The 17510-nt window shown below is 38.5% G+C and overlaps 1 protein-coding gene across 1 annotated transcript; it reads left to right on the forward strand.

Moving 5' to 3' along the window:
• The first annotated feature begins 9661 nt into the window (after window positions 1-9661).
• Window positions 9662-13083, forward strand: LOC4331098 (protein CUP-SHAPED COTYLEDON 1). Its single transcript, XM_015768292.3, has 3 exons — window positions 9662-10454; window positions 11507-11793; window positions 12166-13083. Exons 1-3 carry the CDS (start codon window positions 10256-10258, stop codon window positions 12673-12675), a joined length of 996 nt encoding a protein of 331 aa, XP_015623778.1. The 5' UTR covers window positions 9662-10255; the 3' UTR covers window positions 12676-13083.
• The last annotated feature ends 4427 nt before the right edge of the window (window positions 13084-17510 follow it).

The following is a 17510-nucleotide window of genomic DNA, read 5'->3' on the forward strand; positions in this document are numbered from 1 at the left end:
TAGGAGCTGGATTTGGATCGATCTTGAGCTTTAGGGCGATCGACGGAGATGGAAGCATCAAATCCCCCACACGTTTGTCGCTGGAGCGATCGCTGTGACTGAGCTCGCTCGATCGATCAGCTCGCGGTCTGGCTAATTAGTGGAGGGGATCAGATGCTGTCAACCTCTCCACATTTAATCTCTTCTCTTGCAGTTGGTGTCATTCTCCTTTCCCTCCTTTTCGGCGGCGAGATCGATCGATGGATCGATCGGCCGCGTCAGTTTTGGGGGTTTCTTGAAAGCAAATTAGCATTCAATACAGGGCAAAAAGGGTCACCAAGATCGATCAAATCAACTTATTCCTCGTGCATCCAAGGTTTAATTAACTGATAGTACTACCTTTATCCGAAAATATGGAGTAAGAAATGAGATATGGAGTACATTCTAATTCTGCAAATCTTGATAGAATTTCTATGATATGTCTCGTGTAATACTAGATTTTTATATTTCAAGACGGATAGAATACCAATTAATTAGTTAATTAAATTAATATATCATGGGCAAAGCAGGGGGGCGTGCATGCTCGACGCGCGGCTTGGCAGACAGACTGACGAGTTAGCTGAAACAGAATTGATACTAATAAAAATCTACATGATGGATTAGTGTGCTGATAGATCGGCCGTGATAGGGAGGCGAGGTTTGTCGCGAGGCGATGTCGAAGGAGCCTTGATTTTCACGAGGAAGAGATCGATCGATCGATCGATGAGAGAATAGGAAGAGAAATGAATCAAGGAAGAGGCAGGCGACCAATGGGAGGCGGACAGGTGGAGGGGTCAGTGTCCAGGCCTGGAAGCTAGGCATGCCATATGTGCGGTGCCATCCAACGATCGGATGATCCACCGGAGCTTACTTGCAGACAACCGTTTTCCCACCCCGTCAAGCTACCCACCCCCCCACCCCCATGCATATGCCACCACCTCCCTGTATCTCTGTATGTGTATGCGATACGCTCTACCCTCTCTCTGCCTCGTATCCACTACTCGGCATATACGTATACGTATATAACATGTGCGATGATGAGTTGTAGTACAATTCATCTTTCCTAATTTAATTCAATATACGTTTACTATTCTAAACTTTCAAGAGAATATTTCTCTTGTTATTTGCATGTAATCTAAATGCTTATAATTTATTTAGAAAACAAATCAACTAGATAGATTAATATGTAATATATCACTTCACAAACATGTAATAAAAAAATGAATTTGACTGTGAATATATGTTAGCTAGCTATATTTTTTTTCTCAACTTACATTTTTAACTTGCATGTTTGTGAAGTGATCTATCACATATTAATTCATCTTTTCAAATTATCTTATAACTATTTAAATGACATATAAATAAAGAGGAAATGCCCCCGTCGAGAGTTTAAATTCACTCCTCTATTTATACTGCCACAGTACCATAGAGAAGTAACTTTAATTTTCTATCATATACTAACTCATACATTAACAATTAAAGGTTATTTATCCTAATAATATATATACGGATAATAAAATGCTACCAATAAATACCACGGTAAACGTAGTCACAATGGTAATTGGCTAGTAATAATACTCTCTCTGACTTAAATGTAGTTCAAATTTAAAATATACGGATGCACTTATTTATGGTGCACTTATTTTATAATAGAGAAAATATTAAGAGCAAGAATAATAGTAGAGTTCATTAGTTTATCTTAAAGCTAACATATATAATAGAGATTAGCTATAAGGTTTGCTATAATTTTTTTTCTCCTCTTTCTATCTCTTACTTATACATTTGATATATTTGTCTTCAAGCTTATATTAAGCTAGCTCTTGTATGAGAGCTAACATCCTTAATTTTTTTACACCTCTCCTCCACGTAAGCTACTACCTCCGTTTCAGGTTATAAGACTTTCTAGCATTACCCACATTCATATAGATATTAATGAATCTAGACATACATATATGTCTAGATTCATTAACATATATATGAATGTTGATAATGCTAGAAAGTCTTATAATATGAAACGGAGGAAGTAGCTTACAGTAGGTTTATACTCCCTCCGTTCCAAAAAAAAAACTCAATCTAGGAGAGGATTTGACCGCTCCTAGTATAACTATCTTTTATCTAGATTTGTTGTTTTAGGAGGGGTCACATTATTTGAGATTGAGTTTTTTTAGACGGAGGGAGTAGCTCACATTATCCTTGCTCTAATTAAGCGTGCTAATCTGTATGCATGCATACGGGTTAACATTAGGACGCGTGCCTTGCTGCAAAGTGTAGTATAGTACGAGGTCGCTGTCTAGGAGGGAATATTTGCTGACGACGAGTCGTATCAATCATTGCGGCTGCCTGCCACACGGCCTCGCCGCACGCCTCCTCCGACCTCTCCTTCACCACCGCCTCTGCTCCCCGCCCGGCCGCGTCCTCGTCTCCTCTTGCTACTTCTGCATCCATGGCAGATGGCACAAGTTTAAACCTCTCAGGTTAACTTAGGGTCTGTTTACATCTCCTGATAAAAATTTTCGCTATGTCACATCGAATGTTTCAATATATGCATGAAGTATTAAATATAAGTTAAAAAATAAATAATTGCACAGATTACGACTAATTTACGAGACAAATATTTTAAGCCTAATTACTTTATGATCTGACAATGTGGTGCTACAGTAAACATTTTGCTAATGATGAATTAATTAGGTTTAATAAATTCGTCTCGCAGTTTACAGGCGGAATCTATAATTTGTTTTGTTATTAGTCTATATTTAATACTTTAAATGTGTGTCCGTATATCCAATGTGACACGCCAAAACTTTTCACCGCTGGAACTAAACACAGCCTTAGTTACTACTACTACCTCCTGAAAGATCAGACTGACTACTTGTTATACAGATATATATTTGCTTTCATTAATTCCTGAACAAAATGAAATTAACCTACCTCAACATGCAGTGGATGCATGGTTCATGCAGCAGTTGGCTGGCCTTCAGAGAGCTGGGCTAGCTTAGGAGGGTGTATATGCGACGTTGAAAATGACTCAACGATTAAGCATAACTAATGCTGTCCATGCATAGTGCACAGGCCATTCCTGAAATGGAGACACACAGCCCACTCAATATCACCACAGTACATATATGTTTTTTGTGTTGCATAATTCCTCTTGGAGATCAGAGGAGCCCAATGCAAGCACTGCACATAGAAAAAAAAAATATATGCATGGCCGTTTTGCACATCATGCATATACCATCGATGGGACATTTGATGATTTCGTGTAATTTGGATCCTAATGGTAGCAAGGAAAAGAGACAGAGGAAGGATAAGCGAAGCTTTTTCTTTCTTGGGGAGGAAAGCTTGATTGAGCTCTTGATCTCGCATAAATTTTCAGTACGCAGCCAAAAACCAAGCATCAGGCTGGTAGATGCTGCACTGCAATAGCTAGCCAACTTGATTAATCCGACACTGTCAGTCTGTCGCTGTCTGTATAATGTTACAGTATTAATTAGGTTCCTACAGTTACTTACTTCCATATATACTCCCTACGTACAAACATATATACTGTATTCAACATCATCCAAGCAGCTAGAGTTGAGAGATATGGAGGGTAGTGTTTTTATTTTGTTCTTAATGTGCAAATTGATGGCAGATTACATATGCAGCTTCGGTTGCATGCGTACGTACTTTGCTTTAGCCTTAACCCTGCCCTCATGACAATATAATACTAGTTGCAATTACATGTTTTAATTCCGTGAGTCAATGCTTCAATGGAATGTTCATGTAGACTTTGAGATATACTACTACTCGAGAGAAAACTAGTTTAAAAGCGAGAATTTTGGGGGTGCTCTTTTGGTTTCTGTCGCTTTCTTAGGATTTGAAAAAGGGCACTGTTAGTGTTGAGTCTGATTAGTAGGAAGGAATTGGTGGAAGAAATGGAGTATGGAGCCGTCACTCTTCCTATAAACAACCCTAGAAAAACTCCAGCAGGGACAAAAAAGAAATCTCTGAATAATTATAAAAATATGTACAGAATGCCATCAGCTCATGATGATTGTGTCCGTTATATTCTTTTCTAGAGAAAGGGATAAGGGCCAGTTCCATTTAAGAAGCTTATTAGTAGTAATTAATAACTAAGCAAATGTGGTTATGCTTTTTAGTTGTGTTGTGGCAGTAGTATTCTTAATTAGGGATCCCTATCTCCTCCATTGGCTTCCGATTAAGAGCAGAAACGATCACAACGTCGTCTGTCTTTTCTCTGTTTCTGTTCAGAGAAGGACAGGGGATCAACTCACAAATTTAAGATGCCTCCAGAAGTAGCATAAACAATTCATTTATATATGCATATCTTGGCATTATATATAGGGCCTACTTAAGTGGAAACTCATGAATTGTTGGTGAGAAAATAAATCACAATCTTGACTGTTCCTTTTTTCCAGCACCTTTTACCTGTACAAGAACAACTCTACCACCAAACATTTGGACAGGAGCTTTTCACTGAATCCTTGATAGCAAGCTGCAGCAGGATCAATCAATTAGTACTATCAAGAAATGGATAATATACTGTGTGTTTTTATCCGATAATGGGATGGTAATGTACTGTGCATTGACAACGAACAAAGCATAATTAACATTTCTGTAGACCTGATTGACACTTTGGAAAGTTTGGATTACACAAGCTAGCACTCCACATAAGCACTGCACAGTGCTCTAATGCTCTCCATCTCCACTGGATGCCGCGTTTGCTTTTCCGCGTGCACTCGATGGCACCCCATGACTGACTTGTTCCTCAGACATGTAGCTACATCCATGCAGCATGGTCACTGAGACTGTTTCTGGACCAGATCGATTCTCTGATTCTCTCCCTGCCTGAACCATACCTTTCTTGCTGGATTTTCGACTCTGCTGCACTTGTGCGACAATATCTAGCTGCTGCTAATCAGTTTTAATTTTCTCAGACATATGTCCGTCGTGCACACTGCACTGCAAACAGATCTCATGCATCGTCTGTTTGCTGGCTTATCAGCCACAAACAAAATTTAATTTTAAAAGTTATGTTATGATTTTTTTTCACCGTAGTAGCATCTTTTTTTCAGCCTTATTTTTAAGCCATGAATAGTATAGATATAAGAGATTTATTTATAAATTATTTTTGGTTGCTTCTTTCATTTCGCTACGACTCATCATCAGCCATAGCTTAACAAATTGGGATTTTAATCTCCTGTTTGCATCATTCATAACAAGTCAGAATATGTAGTAGCAAGTACTTTATGTAGTACTTTACCGGTCTTGTTCTTTTCTCTTTTCCACTGCCCTTTTGGAGTAAGATGCCAACGATTTCAGGCTCTGAAGAAAATAGAAAAAGTCCAGTTAGCTAGCCAGTACCAGCAGCTAAGCAGGAGATGTCTGAATCGGTGTTCCCTCCTGGCTAATCTTTTCTGAGCTAAATCTACTATGTAATATCCTAGCTCCCGTTAATTAGTAATCCCTCCGTTTTGTTTTATATTATAAGTTGTTTAATATTTTTATAGTCAAATTTTATTAAATTTGACTAAGTTTATAAAATTTAGCAATATCTAAAATATTAAATTAGTTTCACTATACCTAACATTAAATATATTTCGATAATATATTTATTTTGTGTTGAAAATGCTATTATATTTTTTATAAATTTAATTAATTTTTTTAAAAAATTGATTAGTAAAAGATTTAAATGATTTATAATATGAAACGGGAGGAGCAGCTTGTAGCAGCTAAATACTCTGGCTAGGTTAGCTTGTTCTAGGTCCCAGCTGCAGAGGTATCGCTGTCATTGGGTGATTGGGATTGGACACCTTCCAGATCGAGTCGCCGGCTTAAGCGCAGCATCCATCTCGTCCTCAGTTAATATATACTCCATCATTTTCTAAATATTTAACACCGTTAATTTTTTAAAATATATTTGACTGTTCATTTTATTCAAAAACTTTTATAAAATATGCAAAACTATATGTATACATAAAAATATATTTAACAATAAATCAAATGATAGGAAAAAGAATTAATAATTACTTAAATTTTTTAAATAAGATGAACAATCAAATATGTTTAAAAAGTAAATGGAATCAAACATTTAGGACGGAGGGAGTACTATACGTATACATACATACATACACATCAGGGTGATCAATTCAAGCAGTTAATGCTAATTATTCCCCATGATTATTCAGCGTTCGCGAAAAATTCCCCACGATTAATTCCCACGTTTTTTAAAGCCAATGATCGCCTCTTTTTTAATTCCGTCCTATGCCCTGTTCCTTGGTGTTAATTGCATGACGTCACTCAATCATCTCCCCAAGTTAGTTTATCTATCCTGCCTCCAACTGCCATGAAATTGCATTGCATGCATGCTCTCATCAATCCTGTCCTGACCTGGAGTATTTATCTCTAAGCCAATCATTTTAGTTAACTGCAACTCGCACAAAGAATACTGCTATATCACACAGAAACAATATCCATATCTCTCTCTCTTTTTTTTTTACCATCGCCCATGTATTTGCTTGTGCCTACCTACCTGTAGTCCTGCATCGATCAAATCTATCGCCGACCATCGTCTACTTTAATTCCCAACATATATACTTTTGCATAGGCTCATACTCATACTCAAGTATATAGTAATTAATTAAACATACATGCCGCTTTTATTAATTATTCTTGCTGTGTATAGCCTAGATCGAGATGGATATTTTTTCTGCACAAGGTACTTAGCTATATAGAGATTATTAATGAGAAGAGTAGATTATTAATTGATGATCAGGGGAGGGATGTAATAACTTAATTAATTTTTGGATAATTAAGCCGCAACAACCATATGCATGTACGACGCAGCTAGCATATGGTACATGTACTTTTGATATATACTGATCACGAATACCCGTACTGTACTTTTTTTCATCTCAAAAAAAATTACACGTACTGTACTTGTACACGTACTGTACATATCCTCCTTTTATTCCGTCGCATAAGTCGCATCCCACTGTTTTGGAATAGGTACTTAGCTATAATTAATTAATATGTAACGTATATATAGCTCTAGCTGCGTATATACGCATGTGCCCTAATGACACACACACGTACAGTACTACTGCAGGAGTTCGTCAGTTTTTATACGCCAGAGAGCACACGACAAACACGGCAAATATACGTATAAAGTATTATTATACATGTACACAATGATTGTACCTCGCATTTCTCGATTGATGATGATGAAGAACTTGAATTGATCATCAACAATACACCTGTACATTATGCACTGCTACTACTTCAATTAGAGAACGTTTTGCCGTCGTGATATCATTATCATCTGATTCAATTTAATCGGCAGTACAGTGTACAGACTACAGAGAAGTACAGAGATCGATGCAGGCTGAACAGACATTATTTCTGACATTATCTCCGTCGTTCCTTTTCTTTCGACATGCCTGTACTACCTCTACCGTTTGTTTAATATAATCATCTCTCTCGTCGCTTTCTGGTCTTGGAGTAGAAGAAATAATTTCCGATTCTCTCATGATTAAATTCGCATCAAAATGCATGATCGATCGATCAAGCGGTGAAGCAGCGTACGGTGATTACCTGCAGCTAGTTCCTGACAGCCTCTCTCCCTGCTAATTATCGGTAATCAAGCTAAGATACGTATACCTTGCTTAAGATGCACGTACTGTTAGCTAGTAATAATCTCCACAAGTTGAGAATGCACGGGACATTTGTTTGCATATACATGTTAAATTTGCTTCTTTTTTTCCAAATAATCTTGAAATTCGAATTAATAAATACAAAGTTGTATTTAGTTTGTAGTCGTAGTCCAAAATTTATTATTCCTATTTTAATGGTTTAATATCTTTAAAATTTAAAACAAACAAACAAATAATTCTATTTTACAAGCTCGAACTATTTTATGGATCGTTTAATCCCTCCCTGAAAAAATATTTTTTCTCATATTTGGCCTAAACTACTAAACTGGTTCACTTTACTCCCTAATAACATTTCTCTTTTTTTTATTTTTATATAAGTTATATTTTAAGTTGCAATTTTATAGTGCCATAGATAACACCACTATGAAAGTTCAAAAGTATTTTTAATTTTCTTCATGATTGTTTGCTTGGTTTTAGAATCTTGATGCTTAAATCAGCCTTAGGTGCTTCAGCCCTATGAAAACAGTGATAAAAATAAAAAATATATTGAGACGTAAGTTGCAATACATCGGTCATCATCCTAACATTTTTTTATTTACAAAATACGACTTATATAGGGAGAAAGAAAAGAGAAATATGTTAGGAAGTAAAGTGAAACATTTTTGATGGTTTGGCGGTGCGAATGAGATTTTTTTTGAGGGGCTAAGTGCTCCGCTGAAATAGTTTGAAGGGGTTTTAGAAAGAAAGAAATAATTTGAGGGGGTAGTCCAGCGAAATGGTTTTCATTACTTAATATGTGATTGTATTCGTCTTGATCTCTCGATTTTACTATTATAACAACTCCGAATTCTGAAATTAATAATTATCAAGTTGTAACTGATGTGGTCTCTTATGTTAGTTTGAACCATTTTATTTAGCCATACACCTACATAGGCGGTTCGCAAGTTGTATGTGGATGTAGACTACCTTATTAATCGTGCCGTTAATTTCTCTTTTCAATTACACGGAAGACGACACGCACACACAGGTTTAATACCTAGACTTGTTATCCATGATATTTCTTTGATCAACATGCTCGATAACTTCTCTGAATGTACAGTATACGCAAGCTAGCAAGTGTAGGCGGATTGATATATTCAGGGGCGCTGATCCTTGTTTTATCCTCCGTCTCGATATTTTTGTTGGCTTGCATTTTGCATAATTAATCACCGTCCTATACAGTACACTGTGTACCCATGTATGTACCTGCACTGTACAAACACAGTACACACACATAGATGCACTTACTTGTAAGCAAATTTAACAAGCTTAGAGCATAGACAGACAGAGAGACATGTAGAGATGCATACTAGAGGCCGGGATCGAGGAGGAGATGCTGTACGTAGGACGGATCAATAATTAAGCCTAGCTAAGCTGTGTCATATACGTATGTCCTCATCTTTTCGCTTATACTTGTCAGTCAAAATTTAAATTTTTAATCTTAAATTTGGATCTGGTTTTGAGGTTTTTTTTATCAAAGTTTATTTTTTAGCCTTTGATTTTTGATCGCTAAGAATATTATAAAAATTTTATTTAAAAATTATTTTTCATTTACAAATATGCCGTTTTACTTGTACCACGAATAACCGAAACGATGGCTCCCCGATCTTGCACGCGGTTGAATTGATATGCACACAAACACAATGATAATGGGCAGCTAGAGATCGATCGAGCTCGCGTTTTTTCCCCAAATGCGTCTCTATTGATAGTGCCATGTATGTTGCCGTTGTCGCTGCACTTGGGGGATATGTACATATCGATCGTCCATCATCAAGTGGGCCGGCCGTGGCGATGATCTTTCTTGCGACCCTGGATCTCCTCTCTCTCTCTCTCTCTCTGTCCTTCTTCTTCCTTGATTCCTCTTCCTCCCCAACCCCACCTGCCCTCCTCCTCCTCTTCTCTCCAGAGAGAGAGAGAGAGAGGTCGTCAGTGAATGCGACGTCGTCCGCGCACGCGTCCTCTCCCGCGTCCTCCGCCTCCTCCCGCGCGCTGCGTACGTGACAGCGCCATCTCCTGCTTGCAGCAGCTAGCAAGCAGCAGGCGCAACAGTATTACTGCAGATAGAGCTCTCGACCGATTGATCGATTGCTCACTGCCATATACATGATACTTACATACCGACGTACTACACACAGAGATAGAGATCGGAGCTATAGCTATTGCTATTGCTAGCCATAGTATAGTAGTACCCTTTGCTCCTGCTGCTGCTTTGTTGCTTGCTTCCCTACACTTCTCTCTCTCAGCTGCTAGCTGCGCATATAATTATTCCCTCGCCAAGCTATATATATTTGCCTCCTGCCTTCTTCCCGAGCTCACACAATCGCCAACCTATACAGATATATGTGCTAGCTACTTCCAAGTTCCTACCTATCAATTTCTCTCCTCCTCTTCTTCTTCTCTGCATCAATCTGCAGCTTAATTCTTAGCTATGTACATATAGCTAGCTACCACTTCCAAAATACTCCACAGAGATCAATCACATATAGATATAGCTAGATTGCTATAGACAGAGAGATCATCAAAGAAATTTAGCAGGTGATAGCCACATGGGGTTGAGGGACATCGAGCTGACGCTGCCTCCGGGGTTCCGGTTCTACCCGAGCGACGAGGAGCTTGTCTGCCACTACCTTCATAACAAGGTGGTGAACCAGCATCGCTTCGCCGGAGTTGGAGGAGCCGCCGCCGCCGGCGGCGGCACCATGGTCGAGGTGGACCTCCACACCCACGAGCCGTGGGAGCTACCAGGTAATCACTTACTCAATCAAAATTAATTAATTAATTACTACTCCTTTTTCCTCTCCCACAAGCGACCCTCTCACTAGCTCCAAATCATTTATAGCTAATGTAATAGTCAATTCATACAATAGTTGCTTACTGTACTATTAATACCTGGTCCTACCTGTCATACACATATTACGTCTTAGAGTCCGTGCTACAGCTGACTATATACCTATAGTCTCCTGCTCTTCTCTCTCTTCCTTTATCTTTTTAAAATATGTTTATAGCTGGCTTATAGCTTGCTATTGTACCTGCTCTTAGCCACGCGCCCTCTCTCTCCCCTCTTCTGCATGATTATGGTTAATTAAATCGTAGATGGTTCCTCCGTTTCCATGGAATGATTAATTACGCACGCAACCACGCTTTATTGGCTCCAATTAGGATTGTCGTTATTCTTCCCCCTTGTTAATTAACCAACAAGGCACGGGTCGATCCATCACGTATATCTCTGTGCGCGTATGTGCAACAGTGTGTTATATATTGCTTCTGGTGCAAGCATACATATACCTATATCTATAATTTATTTCTTTATGACTGCAAGTGGGCTATCTAAGCTCTAGCTATAGCTTGTTCTCTTTGTCTCTTACGATTACGATCAAATTTCCCATCAATTTTTATACATGTTTAAAATTTAACTTATTTCATTCCATATCAACATTTTCTTCAGGACATACTACTATATGTGTGCATAAACTCTCCTTAATTTCCCCGCGCGCCGGCCCATCCTATTCTCAAAAAAAAAAAAACTGAGAACAATAAAAATATACATAATATTGAAAAAGATTAAATTAACCGGTTTGTTTAATTTCCCTCAATCAAATCGATCTGCTTTCCAAAATTTCTGAATAATTAACGGTATTTCTTTACAAAACTGCAGGAACAAGTTTAATCAGAATCATATCGAACAATTAATCAAGTAGCTAGTATTATACCACATACTGAATATATTACGGTTGATCTCAGATTAGTCTAGATTAATCGAGTTGTGATGTGAAAAATTAATTATGGTGTGCATGCAGATGTGGCGAAGCTGAGCACGAACGAGTGGTACTTCTTCAGCTTCCGCGACCGCAAGTACGCGACGGGGCTCCGCACGAACCGCGCCACCAAGTCCGGCTACTGGAAGGCCACCGGCAAGGACCGCGTCATCCACAACCCCAAGCTGCACGCCGCCGCCCACCGCCGCGCCTCCATCGTCGGCATGCGCAAGACCCTTGTCTTCTACCGCGGCCGCGCCCCCAACGGCGTCAAAACCAACTGGGTCATGCACGAATTTCGCATGGAAAACCCTCACACCCCTCCCAAGGTTAGTCCTCACAATCCAACTAATTTCTCCAATAATTTCCTTACTCCTTTCATCCTCAAATAAATAAAATCCAGCACGGGTTATGGTAAGACCTGTTTAGTCAAACTGTTTTAAGTTTAACCAAGTTTGTAGAAAAAATAATAATATTTTTAACCCATGACAAATTTATTAAGAAAATTAATTCAATTATTGATTTGATAAACTAATTTAGTATCATAAATATTACTATATTTATCTATAAAATTAGTTAAACTTGAAATAGTTTGACTTTATTAGAGTTAAAACGTGTTATAACCTGAAGGAGTATAGTAGTAACTTTTGGTTAATCAAGAGCTTGAGTTTGTGTGTTTAATTTTGCATATGTGTATGCAGGAGGATTGGGTGTTGTGCAGAGTGTTCTACAAGAAGAAGGCGGAGACGGAGACGGAGTCGTCGTACAGCATGGAGAACGAGCAGGAGGCGGTGATCGCCATGGCACGGAGCGCCGCGGCCATCAAGGCGGGTGGATGCTACTCCAACTCCTCCTCGTCTCACGACCCAGCCGCCGCCGGCCATCACTCGCCCCCGCCATTCCCGGCGTCGCTCGCCGCCTGCAGCAGCAGCCACCACTACAGCAGCCACCCACCGCCGCCTCCCGATCACCACCACCACCACCACATGCCCGTCACCGGCGGCGGCGGCGGCTCCCTCAACGAGTTCATCCCCACCACCAGCATGGCGCTGTACAGCAGCATCTTCGACTTCAGCCAGCATCTCGACGGCGGCGCCGTGGCGGCGTCGGCGTCGGCGGCGGGATCGAGGGTCGACGGCGGCGAGCAGTGCGGTCTGATGGAGCTAGGGCTCGAGGAGCACTACAATTACAACGGCCTGATGCCGATGTGACGATCCACCATAGGTGTCGGTGCTGCTAGTGCTAGCTTAGCTAGCTTACACACACTCCCAGCTGCTAGCTAGCTGCAGTTCTGCAGCGCAGCTAGCTAGCGTTTATTATTAATAACCTCTTTTCACCTCGATTGTTTGATCTGATTTGTTTCGTGGTGATCGATTCCATCGATCAGCTTGTGCAGATTTCGTTGATTGTGCATGCAAACATGCGCACCTGTGTATAGGGTATAGTGGTACGTCGTATAGCGCTGTTGCATTGTTTGGAGGTAAATTATATATCTTAGCCTTTAATTTGATTGAGATTGCAGTAGTAGCAGACGTCGTCATGCATGTGTACATATAATGTATGAATGATCAGTTTCTGTTGATGGGTGGATATATTAATGGAGTACTTAATTTGGAACCCTTTTTCTAGTCCTTTGCTGTATCTTTCAGTCTGTATCAGTGTGGAAGCTTCAAACTTCACTAACTGATCCATACAAATTAACAGCTGCAGGTAGTTAATATTAGCTACCTGGTTTTAGTTAATTATATATCCTAGTACATAAGAGAGCTAGTTTTAGTTCATTGCTGTATCTGTGTGGAATTTTCAAACTTAACTAACTGATCCACACAAATTAACAGAGGAACTTAACCATCCTACATAAGAGAGCCAGCTAGTTTTATACACGTAATTGTAGAATCATCAACAATTTGCCCAACATACTGCTGTAAATATGCAGTGGCCATTAATATAGGATCTAACCCACAATTGACTGACAACCCCAGCAAGGTAATTAAACACTGTTAGGAAGGAGTTGAGAGGAGGGAAAAGTGGAAGATTGAGAAGATACACAAAATAAGATGAACCATATTAGCGTATAATTAATTAAATAGTTAATTATTTTAATTTTAAAAATGGATTAATATGATTTTTAAAGCAACATTTCTATTGAAAGTTTTTAAGAACAACACATCATTTATTAGTTCGGAAAAGAAAATGTATGAGGTAAATCTTCTCCTCTCAATATCATGTGAACAAACACAACCTATTCATTACTTCAACCGGCTTATATGCCAACACTCACCTCTACGCGAGGTTCCCTCAAACCTCGAGACGAGACTGAAATAGAAATGAGCTACAATTATTGATTTAATTGTGCATCTGACATGATTTGAACTTCAGATTTTCGGTCTCGCTAACATATTGAGTTACGTACACTAACTAATTCAACTTAAAAGCTTAAGCTGATAAAGAAAATAAACAACAATCATCGAAGGAGCAACAGTATGCAAGCTGCTAAGTCAGGAGAATCATATCAGTCTTGCTGCTGCATGCATGTGGGTGCAGGCTGCCTCTTGTATGTCACACAACAGTAGTACTGAACGAAGCACACACAACGACCCAAGCCGGCCATTGTCGTCTAGGTTCGTTTGTTCTCTTTCTCGTTAATTTCTGTGATATGATCTGATGTCTTGTCCTCCATCGGCGCCGGGGCCCCTATCTCGCAACGTCCATCCATCACCACGCTTTCTGAATGCTTGTTTTGGCAGTTAGCTAAGCTAAGGGCACAGGGATCTCATCATCCATCAGATGCTGCCTAATTGTGCATTGTGCACTGAAAATTAAGTACATGCAAATTGATTAATTGCATGTCAAACAGTGCTTCTGCTAGCTTAATTTCTATGGTCATAATAAATAGCATAGCATCTAGAGCAGGCAGGACCACTACTAACTTTTTTTTTCTGAACGATCATGCATGTGTGTTCCCCTACACATTGATCGTTTGCTGCTTAATTTCTTACATATATATCATGTATAGATTGGGTAGGACCACACACTATACTAATGCAAGCATACATGTATGCATCAGAAAAAAAACATTTGTTTTTCATCAAGGAATAATTAGACCACTGATCTTTATGGAATCTTCTTGAGGCATATATGCATCATGAAGAGTGTGCAGCTTTATGTTTATTCACAATCAGAAGTACTGGTCCTGATGTTGACTCTGTGCATGATTGTAAACTGATTGGTTTTGAGATATGGATATATCGGATGGATTGCAATATATATGTGTGTTTAATTAGCAAAACGGGTGGATTGCAATATCGATTTGTTCGGTTCAATTTAATTTGTCGTCTCTGCAGCAACCAATTTGCTGTGTGCATGTGACGAGTTCATGCATGCAGACCTGTACTGTTGATCGAAATCTGGTCGCATGCACTTAAGAAAGAACAAATTATCTATGGACATGACCACATATCATTTCTAAATGATATATTACACAAACAGTATACGCAAGACACGCAGAGCATAGCTAATCTAATACTAATTGCAGATTAGTTGCTGTCTTGCTGATCATTGGCTGTGTCGATTGGTTACGTCATCCGGTTACTAAATTAACAGCAGCAAAGTTTGGTCGGTTACGTGGCCTCTAACTGATAGATATATAACATGGGATCCCCTTGACCATTTTAAGATAAGGAAGATATAGTTATATCCTCTATCTTTGAATGTAGGATACACACAACCATAAAGCTAGTTTGAGTTAAAAAAAATAATCTCAGTAAGAAATAAAACCCGTCCCCGGCCATGAGATAAAAAAAATGTACAAAGTAGGAGCATATAAATTATGTATATATATAAATATTACGTTAAGTACAAAAGCATAAGTATGAACTGTATTAGAATCCTGTTATCCAAAGTGGATAAAAAGGTCCTTGACGATCAATTCCAAAAGTGTGGCAAATATGTTGACCTAAAGTAGAAGAGAAAATTAATCCACGAAGGAAACTAAAAGAGAATTTGCTATCTAGCTTGAAAATGCGTACACAGTGTTATTACGTACAATACGTACATGAGCTATATCGAGTACGTGATGCATACATGTATATATATTCAAATGGCATGTGCATATATTGTTAATATTTACCTAACTAATTCCATCAGAGACGATATTGTAAAGTAATTAAAACATGCAGCTAATGGACCGACTAATATACCGCGTTTACTTGATGATTAATTATTTATCCCCAACTTGCTTGCTTCTAGCTTAATTGACAATTGCAAGCTCTAATGATCGACCATGTATATATATGTGTGTATGCATGCATGACCTAGCTAGCTAGCTAATTAATTAGTTTATCAGCCTAGGTACATGCTGTTCCGAATGTATTAGCTATAGCGCAAGTGTCCTTTCAATATAACAATTAACCGAGATGTTTGATTAGAAGCAACTAATCTGAGCACACTGGATATATATAGTGTACTTATACTATATTGCAGTGATGAGTTAATTTGTAATTAAGTATTCAATCCCTTCCATAGTTCCATATAAATTATTAAATTAGCATAGTAATACAAAAATGCCGACAGAATGTCCAGCATGCAGTAGGTGCATGCATGCAGATCAGGCCATATGCATGTGTCATCCCCTGTTGCTTAATTATTTTGCCCATTGCTAAAGCTTCACTAGTTTGGGATAGCTTTCTTATATATGTTAATTACTATACTATTTACCGTTAAAATCAAGTTCTGGCCAGATTGAATTTGGCCGGTATGCATGCGTATGTATATGCATGCTGAGGATGAGGATGAATTCTAGCTAGCTAGCTAGCTGCTGGAAAACAAGTTGGTGTGTGGATAGCTGCTGTTTACACGTAACTACGTCATTCTGATCTGTGTCGACAGTTTTAATTTCTACTTGATCGATGCTACCTGGCTTAATTAGTTACCATCAATCCTTCATACCGTAGTTGTAGTTTACATATAAATTATGAAGCAATGTAGTTTAATATGATAAAGCTAGTTTAGTTTTATTATATGTTGAATCACCATAGGTGTGGTAGACTGATGAGCAGTGCCTTAATTGGATAGTAGTACCGAACTAGCACACTGACTACGTAACGTGATATGATCTATATAAAAGGTAGGTTTAACTAGGTAGTAATTAATTAATTAAGCTATTGCTCCTATACAGATGGCGGCCATACAAAAGCTATCTAACTTTTGCTGAGATCCTTTGGAGCATTTTAATTTATACTGATAGAAAATTTTGTACTGATAGAAAGATCGAGTTTGGACGTACTATCGGTTTTTAATGAATGACGCAATCAATTTTGATATACATTTGAGGATTCTTCTTTTTAATCTTTTTACTTGATTAATATTTATTTTTCTGTGAGTACTTGTTTAATTTATCACTAAAGGTTCTTAACTACGATTTATATTTTTACATATTTATACAAAACTTTTTAACGAGATGAATGGTCAAACGTTTTGCGTATTTGAATAATACCAATAATCAAACTTATTTAAAGTCAACGGTATCATCTATATTATCTAAAATCAGAGAGAATAATTAATACCAGCCCGGCGAAAAAATAATAATTAATAGCAAAATATATACAGTAATGCTAAGCCAGAACAAGAGGATTGGGACCTTGCAAAGCCCTGTTGTTAATTAGCATGTCACCCTAATATAAATGTAGTACTTTGCTCACTGTTCCTGTCGGGATCAAGATTTGTTTAACTAGAAGGTACTGTTCATGTGTACCTACAGTACTGAGTATAAAAGTGACACATGTCCCAATTTGTTGCGTCTCGCTGCACGTAATTTAATTAAGCAGCGTAGTCGTTGCTAGGCGTTTGGACAGAAGCAGAAAGAATAAATCTAAGCCAAAGATATGATTTTGGTTGCCAAACCAAGCAAAGGATCTGACGCTCGAATCTCGATCGATCGGCAACAAATCTAGTGTGTTATCATTTGGTGTTAATTATAGTTTGCTTCACTGCTCTTCGGCTTACCCATTTTCAGAGGAAAAACAAACAAAACGTTTAGTTCGCTTCT

This window comes from Oryza sativa, chromosome 2 (assembly GCF_034140825.1).
Source record: "Oryza sativa Japonica Group chromosome 2, ASM3414082v1".
Classification (NCBI taxonomy): Eukaryota; Viridiplantae; Streptophyta; class Magnoliopsida; order Poales; family Poaceae; genus Oryza; species Oryza sativa.

Coding starts and splice junctions, on each gene's coding strand:
- LOC4331098 (XM_015768292.3), top strand. CDS start 10,256: ATGGGGTTGAGGGACATCGAGCTGACGCTGCCTCCGGGGTTCCGGTTC. Junction 10,455..11,506: donor CGAGCCGTGGGAGCTACCAG/GTAATCACTTAC, acceptor GTGTGCATGCAG/ATGTGGCGAAGCTGAGCACG. Junction 11,794..12,165: donor ACCCTCACACCCCTCCCAAG/GTTAGTCCTCAC, acceptor ATGTGTATGCAG/GAGGATTGGGTGTTGTGCAG.